A 14,757-nucleotide genomic window follows, 5' to 3' on the forward strand; every position below is an offset into this window, starting at 1 on the left:
TGCTGCATTCCTGCCCGCGGCTGCAGGGAGGGCACAGTCAGCACGGACTGTAGGGAGCGCACGGCGGCTGCGGTGGCGGGTTCCCTGGATCAGGAAATTAGGACAGGCATCTAGGATTGGAGGCGCGCGGGCTGCCGGAGAGCCAACCAGCAGCCGCTCCGGGCACCCGTGAGCTCTGAGGGACGTGCGGAGCGCCGGGCCCCGGGAGCAGTCCCGGCGGCAGCGGCGGCCACGGTCAAGGCTACGGCTACGGCCGCGCATGCTGCCCGCCCGCATGCTCCCATTCACACACACACACTCACACCCCTTAGGAGACCGGCGCATCCATGAGAAAGGAGGGCTGAGCGCCTCTCCCCCCCGCCCCGCCGCCCCGCTGACCACTCCCCCCGGACCCCTCCTCGCTCCTCACCCCTAGCTCCGGCAGCGGGTGCTCGGCTGGCTGCTGGCCGCGGACTCAAGGACTCCTCTCTCTCTCTTCTGGCTTCTCCTCGGTTCTCCACTCCCCACCCCCTCTCCCTCCCTCCCTCCCCTTCTCTCCTGCACCCTCCCCTCCCCTGCCCTCCCCTCTCCTGCAGCGCCTGCATTATTTTCTGCCCACGGGCTCGGCTGGCGCTGCTGCTGCTGCAGCCCTGGGAGGTGGGTGGGTGGGTGGGAGGGAGGTTGGGTGGGCTGGCAGGTGGGGAGAAATTGTGCAAGTTGTAGGAGAGGGGGTGTCCTCTGCTCGCCAGCTCCCCCCCCCCAACCCCCTTCTAACTCCTTCCCCTCCTCCTCTCCCCTCCTCTCTCCCTGCCCCCAACTCCTTCCTCCTTTCCGAAAGGCTGGTAACTTGTTGTGTGGAGCAGGCGGCGGCGGCACCATCCGGGCGGGCACCATGGGCACGTCCGCGCTCTGGGCGCTCGGGCTGCTGCTGCTCGCGCTGTGCTGGGCGCCCGGGGAGAGCGACGCCACCGGAGCAGGTAAGTGGGGGATGCACCCCTCCTCCTCGGGCCGCCCCGGACCCCCCAGGGCTCCCCCAAGGCTCGGGGTCTCCTCCTTCTGCCCACTCCCCCTCCCCCTCCGAGGAGGCACCTCTCGGCTCTCCTCGCCTTTCCCCCCTCCCCGCCCTGGTGGCGCCTCTGAGCTGTCAGCGTCGCCGCCGCTGCCTCCGAGGAGAGCCGGGCTTGGGGGAGAGTGTGCGGTTTGGGGTGTCCTAAAGCCTCGCCTGAACTAGTCCCCAGTCCCTGACACTCCCTCCCGCGGCCTCGCCCCCTTTTCCAGCCCCGCTCAGAGTGGGGGCGAGGGGAACGTGGGCTCCGGAGCCCCTGAACAATGGTTCTGCCTCGCCTGCCGGGCGGAGCGTTGGGAGAGGAGGCAGAGGGCCCCCGGCGCGTGCCTCGGACTTCAGGGGGGCGGGGGCGTCTCTGGGGACCCGGCACCCCGCAGAGGGGCCCGGGGGCGGGGGGGGGGGGTCAGCCGGGGCTGCGATCCCTCCCCCGCGGCGCTGAGCGGGCGCTCGGTCGGTCGGCTGGCTGCAGCCCAGAGTCGCCCCGGACCTGCTCAATGTGCAGACCTGCGCGCCCGGGCTGCCTCCCCGGCGCCCGCCGGGCTGTCTCTCCCGAGTGCAGGTTAGAGGCTTGCCATGGGACTCCTCTCGAGGTGTTGCCCGCCTCTCCCCTGCCCACCCTGCTCCCGTGTGGGCGTTTGGGCACCTCGTGGGTCCCCCGTGTAGCTGGACGGGGGAGGGGAGGGGAACAAAGACTTAATCAGGTTAGTTTGCTGATCCTCGTTCCCGGCGAGATTTCCTGGGGGGAGGGGGGGGGACCGAGTCCTAATCGAGGGGCTGTAATGAGCCTTCGTCTTAAACAATGGATCAAAGGCGATCGCGGGAGAGCCGGCGTGTGGCTGGGAGGGCAGCGGTGACGGCTGTGGGGTCCCTGGGCCAGGGAGCCTGGTCTCAGCCACTCTCCCCACCCCACCGGGACGCACAACTTTCCTAGGCAAGAGACGTGAAGCCCCTCAGGGGACTCCACCGGAGCCCTGCAGTGATGATCTTGATGGGATCCCAAGGGGGCTTGCTCGCCAGCTCTTGGGGGTGAGGGGGGTGGGTGTTAGGACAGAAAGCTGCCCGGTCCTCAGTACCCATCTCAGAGTCCCCAGCTCGGGTTGCCCAGGGGCTTAGGAGACCTGCCTGCCTGCAGTCACGTGCCTCCTGAAGTGAGAGCGAACTTTCAAGTGTGCAGTCAGACAGCCTCTCTGGGGCACCGCTGGGTGGTTTTAAAGTCTCTGGACGCCCCCTGCCCTTTGGTTCCATTTGTCCCGGAGCCTGTGTGGAGCTGGGATGGGCCTGTCCGCGCGCGCTGTGATTAGCTGGCCGCAGGGTCACGTTTGGGCTGGTCACATGGCTCTGCAGACTCGCCCTGGAGCAGCCTGACCAGTGTTCTCTTTGAGGGAATGTAGAAACCCCACAGAATGTAGAGACCCACTGCTCTCGCAAATGCTGTCCCTGCCTGGCCTCCTCGGAAAGTGTCCTGAGCGTGGCCTCTGATGTGTGTCAAACCCGAGAGCCTGGAAAGCCCTGCTCACAAGTTTGCAGATCCCAACATTAATCATTAATGGATGAGCTGCACTAACTTATTAAGCCATTTTTCAGAAGAGTGCCATGACTTGCATTATACTTTTCACACCATTTCCAAGACTTAAAAAAAAAGTGCTAGAGCTTACTGATAACTGTCCCGGAAGGTAGGAGAAAGTATTCATTTTTACTCCCATGTTCTCCTTGCTGCATGGACTTCTCTTAAGTTAACACATTGGGGGTTAACCTGATCCTATAAAATGCTAGGAATGCACTTACATTGTTGAAAACAGTTACTGGAAGCCATATGTTCATCTGTATTGGGTAGGTGAGGACCCTTTGCTCCCTTAGGTCACATATGAAACATGTGACATGCCATGAACAGTGGAGAAGCCCCTGCAAGACTTAAATTCTTCAAAGGAAAGGAAGCACACACATCCTTCTGACCTCCTGGGAATTTGGAGTCTGCTGATATAGGTACTGACCCCAAGCCAACCCAGACTGGTCCTGTTTGAAGTTCAAAGTCCAAGGGCATGTAGGCTGACATATTGACATCTGGCCCTGGTCTCCTACACTTACCTGCCTGCTGCACCCACTTCCCAACACACACACACACACACCACACACAGACACACTCACACCACACACACCACACACACACACACACACTCACACACACACACACACACACACACACACACACTCACACACACACACACACACCACACACCACACACACTCATGCTGCTGGTCTAAAATACTCTAGGGTAGGGAAGGTGTGCACTAAGACCCTGGCAGGGGACTTAAAGCAGGCTAATGAGAGGAGTTAAAATCCAGTGGTGTGGTATACCTGCCTGCAAAATCCCCGGAGTTCTAGGACCTTTTCCTGCAGCCTATGGAGTTAAGACTAGGCTCTGGGTACCATACATTTGCTCAGACCAAAGCCCAGAAGAACAAAGGTTCTGTGAGAGCTATTCAGATATTGCTAGCAACTAGCAAGAGAGCACTTTTCTTACTGTGGGGGGCGGATTGGTGAAATGGCAGTAGTCATGGACCTGGAGGGATAGGAGACTAGAGGGCAAGAGGGAAATGAACCTGGTTCATCTGGTAGCACCAAGGGAAGGTGTGGGAATGGTCAGAACTCTCATCTGGGCCAAAGCGTGAGGACCTGAGCAGGGCTCTTTAAAGGAGGGTCGTCAGGCAAGCCCATATTGGTAGAGACAGCTTCTTGAGCAGCTTTGTTCCCCAAATCGCCCCAAACTGTGACATTCAATCAAGCACCTGTTCTGTGTCATTTTGATTTTTTGGTTTTATTGCCTGAGTCACAAGGTACCTAAAGCCAAGATCAGTGGAGCTGCCAAAAGTTAAGACTTTGGGACAACAAAACTGCACATGTTAGTCATGGCAGCCTCCATGGTCAAAGGAAGTGAAGGTCTGTTAGAAGTGTGACTGCCTTTTATACAGTTTTATGACCACAGACTCAGTTTCACTTGAGTAGTTTTTATAATTCTGGAACATTTGAAAAGTTCTGTTTTAGGAGGAGCAGCAAATTGATAAAATGTAGAGCATGGCCATAAGATCAAGGGAACAGATAGCTCCCAGCCACAAGGCTTTGGGTTTTGATCCAAGGACCAGAAGACTCAGAGCAGTGTGTGTATATATATATACACACACTCATTAACTCTCTAGACCACTTTCTATTTCTCACAGAATATGAATAACACTGTCCTTTCAATAGAGGGAGTAGTGATCAAGGCTAAGCAGTCACCTATATGATTTTGAGTCATCATTAAATTTACTCTGGATGCTGACTTTCCTTTGGAAAGCTGCCTTCACATACTAGTTTGTAATAAATTAAATGTGCCCGGTTGGTTCAGCTCAGTGAACTGAGTGTCATCTGCTGTACTAAGAGGTTGCTGGTTCGATTCCCCATCAGGGTACAAGTCTGGGTTGTGGGCTTGAACCCCAGTAGGATGTGTCTAGAAGGCAATCAATCGCAGTTTCTCTCCCAATGATGTTTCTATCTCTCCCCATCTCCCTTTCTCTTCCCTAAAATCAATAAAAATATATTTTTAAAAAGAAATTAAGTACCTCAGAGGACTATGGAAAGGTCTGTGATGATGCTTGTGATAAATGGACCTTGATGCATCTGCTCTCCAGATGGTTAGTTGATAGCCTCAAAATTGCTTAAGATGGTCTCTACTACTTCAAATTAATCTCAAAAGAGTACTTAGGCCACAGCACAGTGACTATTTTCAAGGCGACAAGTCCAAGAATCCCTTCTGCCGAGGGGATGGATTAGATGTACCGGTGAGCAGAGGTAAGTGGTCCAGAGGCAATTTCTTTGCCCAGCTAAAGAGTTTTTAGCTAGGAAACCTGAGGATATCTTTTCATAGAACTTCAAGGCAGAGTATGACTTAGCTCTAGGAAAATCTGGCTTTGGAAGTGAAAAATCGTCTCCATTTCACTCTGCACATTTTTCAGTTTGATTCAGCATCTCTTTGCTAAGCTCTCCTGTGGGTTTGCAATAAAAAATCTGGATATTGTTAATGCCACCTAGTTAGGTCTGCTAGGTGCACTGCAGGGTCTAATGAAATGGCAGGTGAAACCTTAAAGTTTGCACACTTTCCCCTTCATGGAAGTTCCCTAGGAAAGCCTGGGCCTGGTGGCTATTTTGGACTCTAAATTAAGCAAGAGGATGCCTGCTAGGTGCTGGGGGACAAAGTACAGATTCTACTTTTAAAAAATGGTGTCATGTCTGCTTAAGAATCCTTTGCCCACTCTGTATTTCAGAGATGCTACATGGGTGAGTGGAGTGGTATGGTGGGAGGGGCGGGAAGAGGGCAGGGAGGTTACACATGGCCTTATATTTAAGAGATACCATTGGGGGAAGACACTAAAGATTGGACCACTGGTTAGAATGGTTCATCTTGCCACCAAATTGGGTCATCCATGTTGGCCTTGCTGGCTAGTAGCTTTTGTGTACCCAGATGTGATATGAGGGATGGAGTGAGTCTTGCAGGCTGCCAAGCAAAGGGCGTGATAAAACCTTGGCAAAAGACAACTTTTGCAAGCTGCCTCTAATCTTTAATTTTCCTAAGAAGCCTTCCCAAGATCTGAGTTATTGACTGATCTACAGATTTACTAAGTAGGCGGTGGGCTGGTGCTGACCTTCTTTGTATCGTTTGAGCCCACTTTACCTCTAAAATACTGAGCACCTATCATATGGCACCAGGCATGGAGACCCTGTGACCAGGTGGTTGGTCCCTTCCTTTCTGGCGTTTAATCTAGTGGGGAAGGTAACCTAAGAAATCAATGATTCAAACACAGTGCGGAAGAGAAGCACTGGATAGAAGTGAGCAGACCATGTGCTTAAGTCTTAGTCCTAAAAGAGGCTGCCAGCACCTCAAAATTGCTGGAGTTCCTACATGCTACCCGGGTTACATCTTATGAAGTTTCCCCCAAATCACCAAGAACGTAGGCTCCAATGTGACAAAGCCAGAAGCTCTTCCCCCTCTGCAGATGATCTCACAGAGGTGATGCAATTCAAGCCCAACAGATTGCTGCCGACATTACCAAAGAGCTCTCAAACATGTCAGAAGTAAAATCTGGGCCCCACGTATCTGATTTCTAACTTTGTCAGTCAGCCACTGCTCACTTTCCCTGTGTGTCAAACCTTCCTCCTCACAGGGAAATGAGGCCTACGTACCCACACAGACAAGTTTGAAAGAAGTCTACTTTTAAATGAGAAAGTGTCACACAGATGAGGGGAACCTCAAAGGCACAGGGAACAGTGGCCTTTATAACCTAGATTCTCTCAAAATACTCGAGCTAGTGAAAACAGCCGGTCACACTTGGTTTCGAGTTCACAAAAGTTGGGAAGAATGCTTGAGGAAAGTCTATAGTTCAAACCAGCTTTATTAATGAACTAACAAATCAACTAGTGCAGTGGTCGGCAAACTCATTAGTCAACAGAGCCAAATACCAACAGTACAATGATTGAAATTTCTTTTGAGAGTCAAATTTTTAGAACTTAAACTTCTTCTAATGCCACTTCTTCAAAATAGGCTCGCCCAGGCTGTGGTATTTTGTGGAAGAGCCACACTCAAGGGGCCAAAGAGCCATATGTGGCTCGCTAGCCACGGTTTGCCAACCAAGGAACTAGTGCCTCCATGAATACTCACGAGTGCTGAAAGAGTCATTAGCTATAGACATCAGGGCCCAGATTACAAAGATAAATTCTAAGCCCCATATTAGAGGATGTCCATTTGGAGAGATGCAAACCGGTGGGTAAGAGCATCTTAGACCATGACAACTGTATGCTGGGCACAGGAGATCATGGGAACACAGCCAAACCATACCTAATTGGTCAAGACAGGAACTGAGGGCCTCATTCAAGAGTTGACACCTGGGCCCACTTTTGGTAGATAGACGGACAAGGGTAACATGAGCAAATGAAGACAAAGCAGCAGTGAGGGTGTGGGCCTGGGGAAGTGAGCGGGGCGACTTGGTGTAGCCAGAGCAGATGGCAGGTGGTAATTAATAGGACAGAGTTGGGAGGAATAGATCATAAACTAGACTCAATTCCAGAGTCAGTGGGAAACCTGGAAGTGATACCATCTTTGGCACTAGGTTGTTTGAATCACCATCTCGATTTGGATACAGAATGTGGCAGCCTAGAGGCAGACGGACAGGAGACAAATTTAGATCAAGCGAGAGATGAGGGCTTAGACAGGCCAGGACTTGATGCCAAAATGTCAGGGGAGAAGAATCTGGCTCCGTTTTTGGACTACTGATTTAGAGGAAGTGATGGGGCCGATCAAAGATGGGGCACAGGAGAGGGGAAGGCAGATTTTAGACCCAGATTTTACCGTTCATGCTGACTAAGGCATCTGGATAAATTTTCCCTACCTAATGGGCACAAAGGCTTTATGTCAGGCTGTCACCCAATGTGTTGTAAGACTGGCATTTCTCACCAACATCCATCCTGTGATGGGCAGGAGGGCTTAGGGGATGAGCACTATATAACCCAACCCTGAAATGAAACAGTCACTTCCATGGTAGGTAGAACCTGAACCTTCTAATTTCCTGCAGTGATTTCAATGTGTGGCCAGGGACCAGCAGTGTCAGCAACATCTGGGAACACATTACAAATGTAAATGTGGGCCCCACTCTGTCCCACTGGATTAGAATTCCTAGGGGGTGGGGCTCAGCATTGTGTCTTATAAGCCCTCCAGGGGATTCTGATGCAAAGAGAGCCTGAGAACCACCCTCCAAAAACCAGTCACTTCCAAAGAGTATCAGAGGGTCTTTGTACTACTTGACCAATATGTCCTCAATATGTCCTCAAGCACTGTCGTTCTCCTAGGAAAGGACCCACTGAGGATACTCTAGCAGCATTTTTTAAAAGTTAAAATGGGAACAGGAGATAGGGCTCTATCTCCACAATAAAGCTATGTGGGATAGTGTCATTTATGACAAATAAAAAACTACCGAATTCTGGATTAACTTGACTGGACTGGCCAACTTATAAATCAGCAGGACACTCTAGAAAGAAACAGTCCTGAGTGGGGTGCTCTTGGTTGCATACATGCTCAATAACAAGTACTTGGAGCCAGAATGCCCAGGTTCAAATTCTAGTTCTTCCCAGAGTGAACAGGTTTCCTGATATATAACAGTAGCTCTAACCATGTAGCATTGAGAAATAAATGAGTTATTTGTCCATGATTCTTAAGATCGTTTCAATCTGATGTAAATGGGAAAAACTGTTTGACAATTGAATTGTAAGATTCACTCTTTGCAGTGAATCAGAAGGATTAACCTCAGTAGTTAACAGGTTTTAGTTGGCCCCCACCTGTGTTTCAAAGGCTGTCTGGAAGGCCAGAACGTGAACTTGGTGCTTGATATCTCAGGGGCCTTTCGTTGAGTTCCTCTTACTAACCTCCCCTGTGGGAAGCCTTGCTGACTAGGATATCTGCTTGTCTGAAAACAAGCTTTCGCCTATGAATAGAAAGATTGGCATTCAAGTGCCAAGCAGAAGCGAGTCCTACTAAAAATAAATGCCCTTGGCAGCCTCAGAAGTGCCAAAACAAATGGACTGAAGAAATTCCAGTTGATGATAACACCCGCATGCTCAAGCTGAGAGGAGGGGGTGTGAGCAGTTTGAATACTTGGCCCTGCTAGACCCAGCAGTGTGGCCAGGTGAGCTCTTCTGAGTAGTTGAAGTTCAGCCTGGGCCTGATTCCCAGAAACATCTCCATGTTCCAGGCATTGCTGTGGACACTCCTGCCAAGGTGTCACTACCATCCTCCAGACACATTTGGAGCCACTGGGGCTTGGTGTTTATTATAAGGTCTCTGCCGTTTTTTACTGAAGCTTACATATTGCTCTTCCATGTAACCCATGCAGGGACAATTAGACAATGGCAGGCAGGCTTCTGTTTGCATTAAAACCCTGAGTTTCTTGGGGCCAATGAGCTGCCAACATGTCTGGGTAGTTCACTGTTTAGATATGCAAGGCTCCTGGGACATGGAGTAAGTTTGCATGGTCTGACTCCATCTGTGTAAGTGACAGCGTGAGTGAGTAATCCTTCGACACTTCATTCAGTACAAGTTTAAATAGCCGTGTGTGTGACTGGGTGCCTGTGATGTGCCACCCCCTGATCCAAAGGGATAGGGATATTCAAAGTGTCAGCCCAAGAGTTGGAATTCTTAAAGCCACAGAGCCCTTTTCACATTCTTCCATGTAACTCCAAGACAAGAGAAAACCACCCTGCTTCAAACCTACTTCTGTCCCGCCCTGTAGCACGCCTAGCTCCTCTGCTTCACAGGTGTTTTCTTCAGGCATCGTTGGCTCTAGCTGAGCCTACGAATTAAAAGAACCTCGGGTGTGCGTGATTTCAAGTTCATCCTGTTCCCTTTATGAGAGTCTAATGCTGAACTTGAGACTTGACTGTCCTGGATGGAAACAGGCTAAGGTCCACAAGCCTGTCATCCCCAAAGCTTCGCAAACCAAAAGCGTCTTAACTCGCCCGGTGCTTTCGGCTCTACTGTGGGCAGCAGCATCCCCAGGGGAACCCGGAGGCAGAAGGCAGAATCCTTCTGACGCTCAGACAGAAAGCTGGTGTTGCAGGCAGGTGGCCGTGGCCTTAGCACTGGAGTTCGTGTCTGAGCTCTGCCGCCCAGCACGAGGCAGGGAGTGAACAGAACCGGCGAGCACCTTCTGCCCAAGAACCATCTCCGGAAACAAAGCACTCGGGAAACGGAGAGACATGGCCATGAAGCTGAAGGCCTTTATCTGCCTCGCTCTCTAAAGGGTCCTTTACAAAGCCTGACAGCCTCGCCCAGCCCATCTCACTCCTTCTGTAAACAAGCGGGGACATTTAGGAGCAGGCTGTGCTCCTAACCCCGTGTGTTAGGAGCTTCTTAATGGAGGGCCGTGTGTGTGTGTCCTGGGAAAACAGCTTTATGGCAGCCAGGCAGAAGCCTCGGGGGAAGTGGAAACAGCTCAGATAAGCAAAGGTAGAAACTACACTCCTTTTCATCTTGGGCTGTTGGACTAAACCACATGTGTCAAACACAAGGCCCGTGGGCCAAATCCGTCCCGCCAGGCCTTGCAATGTGGCCTGCACCACGCTGTCATCACTGCACTCCGCTGCGTTTCCATCACAATGACAGTTTATGACTGTTCAGTAAACCATTCGGCCCGCGATTTAGGCTGGATTTTAGATTTTGGCCCCTTCTCTGATTGAGTTCGACACCCCTAGACTAAACACTAAGAAAATGCTCGTGTCTGCCCTGAGCCTGCTCAGTATCAACGCGGGAAGCAGCCTGGCTGGAATGGTTTATGTCTCCTGTTAGTGTGGACAGTTTGTATGTTAACAGCTACCTTCAGAGACCCTCTGGAAAGGAACATTGGACTAAACGTCAGGCTTAGGGTGTTCTGTGTCTGTATTTAATCCGAAGACAGCTTGAGTGTCTATAACATATGTAGCTTCCAGGTGCCTCATTTGTAAGGAGATTTCCAGGTACCTCACCCTGACATCATGTGACACCTACTTTTAAGTCCATATCTAAGTCTGACCATAGGATTACCTTTTTGACAGTGTAGATATCAATGTCAGTGTTTTTGTCTCATTTTGACCTTGGGTGACTAAAACCTTTAAAAAGTTCAGAGCCTTTCAGTCTACACAGTATCCTCACTATAAACCAGCTGTTCTTTCCAAGTACATTTATATCTATGTACTCTATCAATTGTTTTCCCCCCCTACTTTTTAAAAGCAATATTTAACGTAGATTCTTATTCCTCCCACAGCCCTCAAACATGGTAGGGATATAGAACTATAGCCAGTGGCCCCTGGAGCAGGTACCCCCGCCCTGAGCATATTGAGAATACACTGAGACTAGACTGATGATGGGGGAGAGCTGGGAGGCAGACAGCTATTTCTATTATATACAAACTAGCAGGCGACGCCTCCTGACAGCAACCTCTACTCTCCCCTGTTTTCCCTTCTAAATCCCTGGTATCTTATACTCAACAACATATTGTGGGGCGAATGAACAGTCTGAAATGTATGTAGGAAATGCAATAGAATCACACTGCTTTTTACCTGGGTCTTAGCTTAACTAGACTCTTGGGAGCAGGTTTTAAACAAATACGTTTAGTACCTAAGAAAATAACCACGCCTGTATGGTGAACTTGATTTGGACCAAATTTTAATCTCCCTGGGAATTTGCTGCAAAGCACAGAATCCTCCCAGACAGTGGGGAGTAGCTGACAGTAGGGAGGCTAACTAGTGTATTGTGTGCATAACACAAGAGTTCCAGGCTGTGCTTGTCACTGCGGCATCTGTTCTGACGCCAGCATGTCACAGCTGCAGATGCTGAAAGATGGCAGGAAATCGGAAGCCCTCCCTAAGTAACCTGCATGAACTATACATGGCTCTACTGGGTTTCTCGAATATTTGCAGGATATTTGCATTAAGCAACCGGATCTTTGCCTGTTATCTCAAAGACATCATATCCTCCAGAAGGACAGACCTGCTAATGATGGGAAACATCTGCATGTTAGCTGTCTGTGCTAGGCGAAAAAACAACACCTAAGTGCCCTACTTATTTACAAGAATTAGTTCATATCATTGTGTGAGTTAAATGTTTACACATTGAACATAAGAAAACTGAGGTTTGGAGAAATGGAACCCAAGTCTGTGGCTCTACCTTACCTTACTTGCTTTTCTCCTATCCCTAAATTAAAAAAAAAAAAAAAAAAAAAGATTTTCATTTGTCTCTTAACTATACCTTCGTGATGCTTTGTATCTTATCTTGGAGTTAGTGTGTAAACATGTGTTTTTTGCAATCAGATCTTAAGGTCTAAGATGAGGAATCATAGTATTAAACCTCTATGTCTCCCCTTTCCTTGCTGCTCCTTCTAAATCTCCTTCACTTTGCTTGTAACAGGAGCATCGTTCATGAAAAACAATATGACGTGGACCAGAAATGCCATTGAAGGATTAGGATTTGGCTGTGTGGTTATAGCCACACAAGTGGCTTTTAAACATATGAGAGGAGTGAGTCCTGAGCACGTGGAAATGCCCCATGTTCTCTGGGCAATCTAGATCCCTTCTATCTTGATCTGGCTGCATTGGCCCAAGACCACTATTCCAGCCACCAGGCCCAAATTTCAGGAACCAGAAAGGAATGAAGGGAAGGAAAATAGAGGATATTTCCTAGAAGTTGTATATGCCCATCCTGCTTACAGTGCATTAACCAGAATTGATTCTCATGGTGATTCCTCATTGAGAGGGAGGCTGGGAAATCTAATCTCATCTAAAAGGTGTGTGCCCAGCTAAGAACTCAGTTACTATCTGTCACTGCCCAAGACCCATCCAAGTCTTCCTCTTAGAATGTGTTAGCCTGCCAAATGTGCAGCTGTCCTTCTCAGAGGACCCCTGTCCATTGGTTTTGAGTAACTGGAATCTCTATCTTATAACCCCGATGTCTCAGGCTTAGCTAAGTGTTCCCTTCTGATTTTAGGAAGAAAAGCCAAATGTGAAACTAACCAATTCCAGTGCACAAATGGCCGCTGCATCACACTGTTGTGGAAATGTGATGGGGACGAAGACTGTGCTGATGGCAGTGATGAAAAGAACTGTGGTGAGTCAAGAGTTTGACAGTCTCACTTGCCACCTCACTGGGAGTTGTGCATTTAATTGAAAAGTGGTGATGTTATCTTAGTTTCTATGAATGTATCGAGATTCTGAAAATAGAACCCACTCCTAAGACTTCCTTTGAACCAGAGTCCAAAGATTCTGTCCTCCCTGGTCTAGAGGAACATAATTGAATGTTTGACATGAGGTTATCAACCTAGGTACAGAATGTTGAAGATAAACTGGAGTCCCTTTCAAACGACAGGACCTGGTTTATCTGAGACCAGGCAAACATTTGGTGTAGGAAGCTAGGAGAAGGGAGGGGAGGGCCAGAAGTGAAGATAGACAGAAGACTCTTTAGAACAGACTTTCTTTGTTCAGTTTTCAAATAGCTTTGATTTCCTCCACACACATACGCGCACACACACACACACACACACACACACCTAAAAAAGGAAGTCACAGATAGTAAAAAGATCCCGTAAAGTTTCATGGGGTCAATTAACTCCTGGCACAGAAACTACAAGCCAGCTCAGATCGAAGATTAGATAAGAATTATTCTTTCATTTTCTGTCTACAATAGATGCTAATTCTAAAGCATGAGACAGGGTGGAAGACATCTCTCCCAAGACAATGGGGTTATACCATTGTGCCCTTTGATCAGCATCTATGAAAAGATCATTGTGAGGAATGCTTGTTGGTGCAATCTGTATAACCTCATGTCAAGCCAGAACAGCTGAGAACTACATGTTCTCATGTAGGTACCTGACCTCTTTGTTCTAGGCTGTAAAAATCCTGAAATAACATAGTGTGTGAATGCCAGTGATGGCATCATCATCTGCCTTTTAAAAGATGTTATATAGAGATCTTTACTATACAAACTAGAAATACAGAAGAAAACTAGCTTGATGTAAATTCCATCAACTGCTATCTTGTTATACCATTACCAGTTTCTTCATGCATCATTACTAACATGTTATAGTGTAAACACTATAGCTGGTTTTCCTGTGCTTGAGCTCTCAGCAATACCATGGGTGTTTTCATGCCAATCTATGGATTAGTAGTTTATGTGGAAGCACAGGAATCCATTCTATAGTCTCAGGGAAGAAACTTCTCTCCAACACGAAAATTAGTACTGTGCAACACTTCTCCATCATTTGCATTCTAGCACCAAGATTTTCATCTACTTTATAAGACACTCAGTCCCATGCTATTTTTAGGTTTACTTAGGTACTATAATTCCTTCTGTAACTATCCCCCTCATAGGAACTCACTCTGGTCAGCTGTTCTCTTGGTGTAAAGTAGTAATTCTTCTTCTAGTCTAAACTTAGATATTTGGCAAAACCCACTGTTTTTTCTTGGAAAATAATTATTCTCTTCATGGGTGAGAAGTCTTCTTTTACCATCTGACTAATTCTGTAAGGGGAAGTCAACTAAAAGCTGACAATTTGCTGAAGATTTGAAAGGGATTGCTTCAAGTGAGGGGTTAAACTTGGTCCCACTCTCAGAGTTTCGAGTGTCCTAAGGAGAGGGCCACTCTGGTTCAGCCTCTGATGTTGTATAGGGGGAAGCAATGATTAGAGTCATTTCCTAGTAGGAACGAACCTGGGTCACCTTAGGGTCATCGCTGGCTTTTCCTAAAACAGTCTTTGCATAAATAACGTCCAGTCATATGGCAGGAGGGTTTGGAAGAGGTAAAGAGAAGGATGTGTATCAAGATCACATTAGATGGAAAAAAATTAAATATTTCTTCACCAGAATTTGTTTCCGCCTCCCAGTTATGAAAGTAACATTAACACTGGGGTTTTGGTATGTTCAGTGATTTTAGAAATAGATGTGAATCTAAGAGCTAATGAGGCCTTTCTTGTTTCCTTGGCTACATAATTCAAGGGGATGAATAACCCTTTTTGAATCATCATAATTCCTCATCTTGAGTTCTAGAAATTGACTCTAATCACTGTCTCCCCACTTTATAATATCAGAAGCTAAACCAGAATGGCCCTCTCATTTAGGATACTCTAAATGTTGTACCTAGTTTAAACCCCTGTCTTGAAGTGGTCCC

The 14,757-nt window shown here is 48.4% G+C and overlaps 1 protein-coding gene across 4 annotated transcripts in view; it reads left to right on the forward strand.

Moving 5' to 3' along the window:
• Positions 1–531: 531 nt before the first annotated feature.
• Positions 532–14,757, forward strand: part of VLDLR (very low density lipoprotein receptor) — a 32,627-nt gene continuing 18,401 nt past the window's right edge. For 2 of the 4 annotated variants that reach the window (XM_036433921.2, XM_045580157.1), the window contains exons 1-2: positions 669–956; positions 12,583–12,702. In XM_036433921.2, coding sequence (XP_036289814.1) covers positions 872–956; positions 12,583–12,702 — 205 coding nt within the window. In that variant the 5' untranslated portion in view covers positions 669–871. Of the gene's footprint in view, positions 637–667; positions 957–12,582; positions 12,703–14,757 lie in introns of those variants that run through there. The other 2 variants (XM_036433920.2, XM_045580156.1) reach the window with 2 other exon arrangements.

The sequence above is a fragment of the Pipistrellus kuhlii genome, unplaced genomic scaffold (genome assembly GCF_014108245.1).
Source record: "Pipistrellus kuhlii isolate mPipKuh1 unplaced genomic scaffold, mPipKuh1.p scaffold_m20_p_12, whole genome shotgun sequence".
Lineage (NCBI taxonomy): Eukaryota > Metazoa > Chordata > Mammalia > Chiroptera > Vespertilionidae > Pipistrellus > Pipistrellus kuhlii.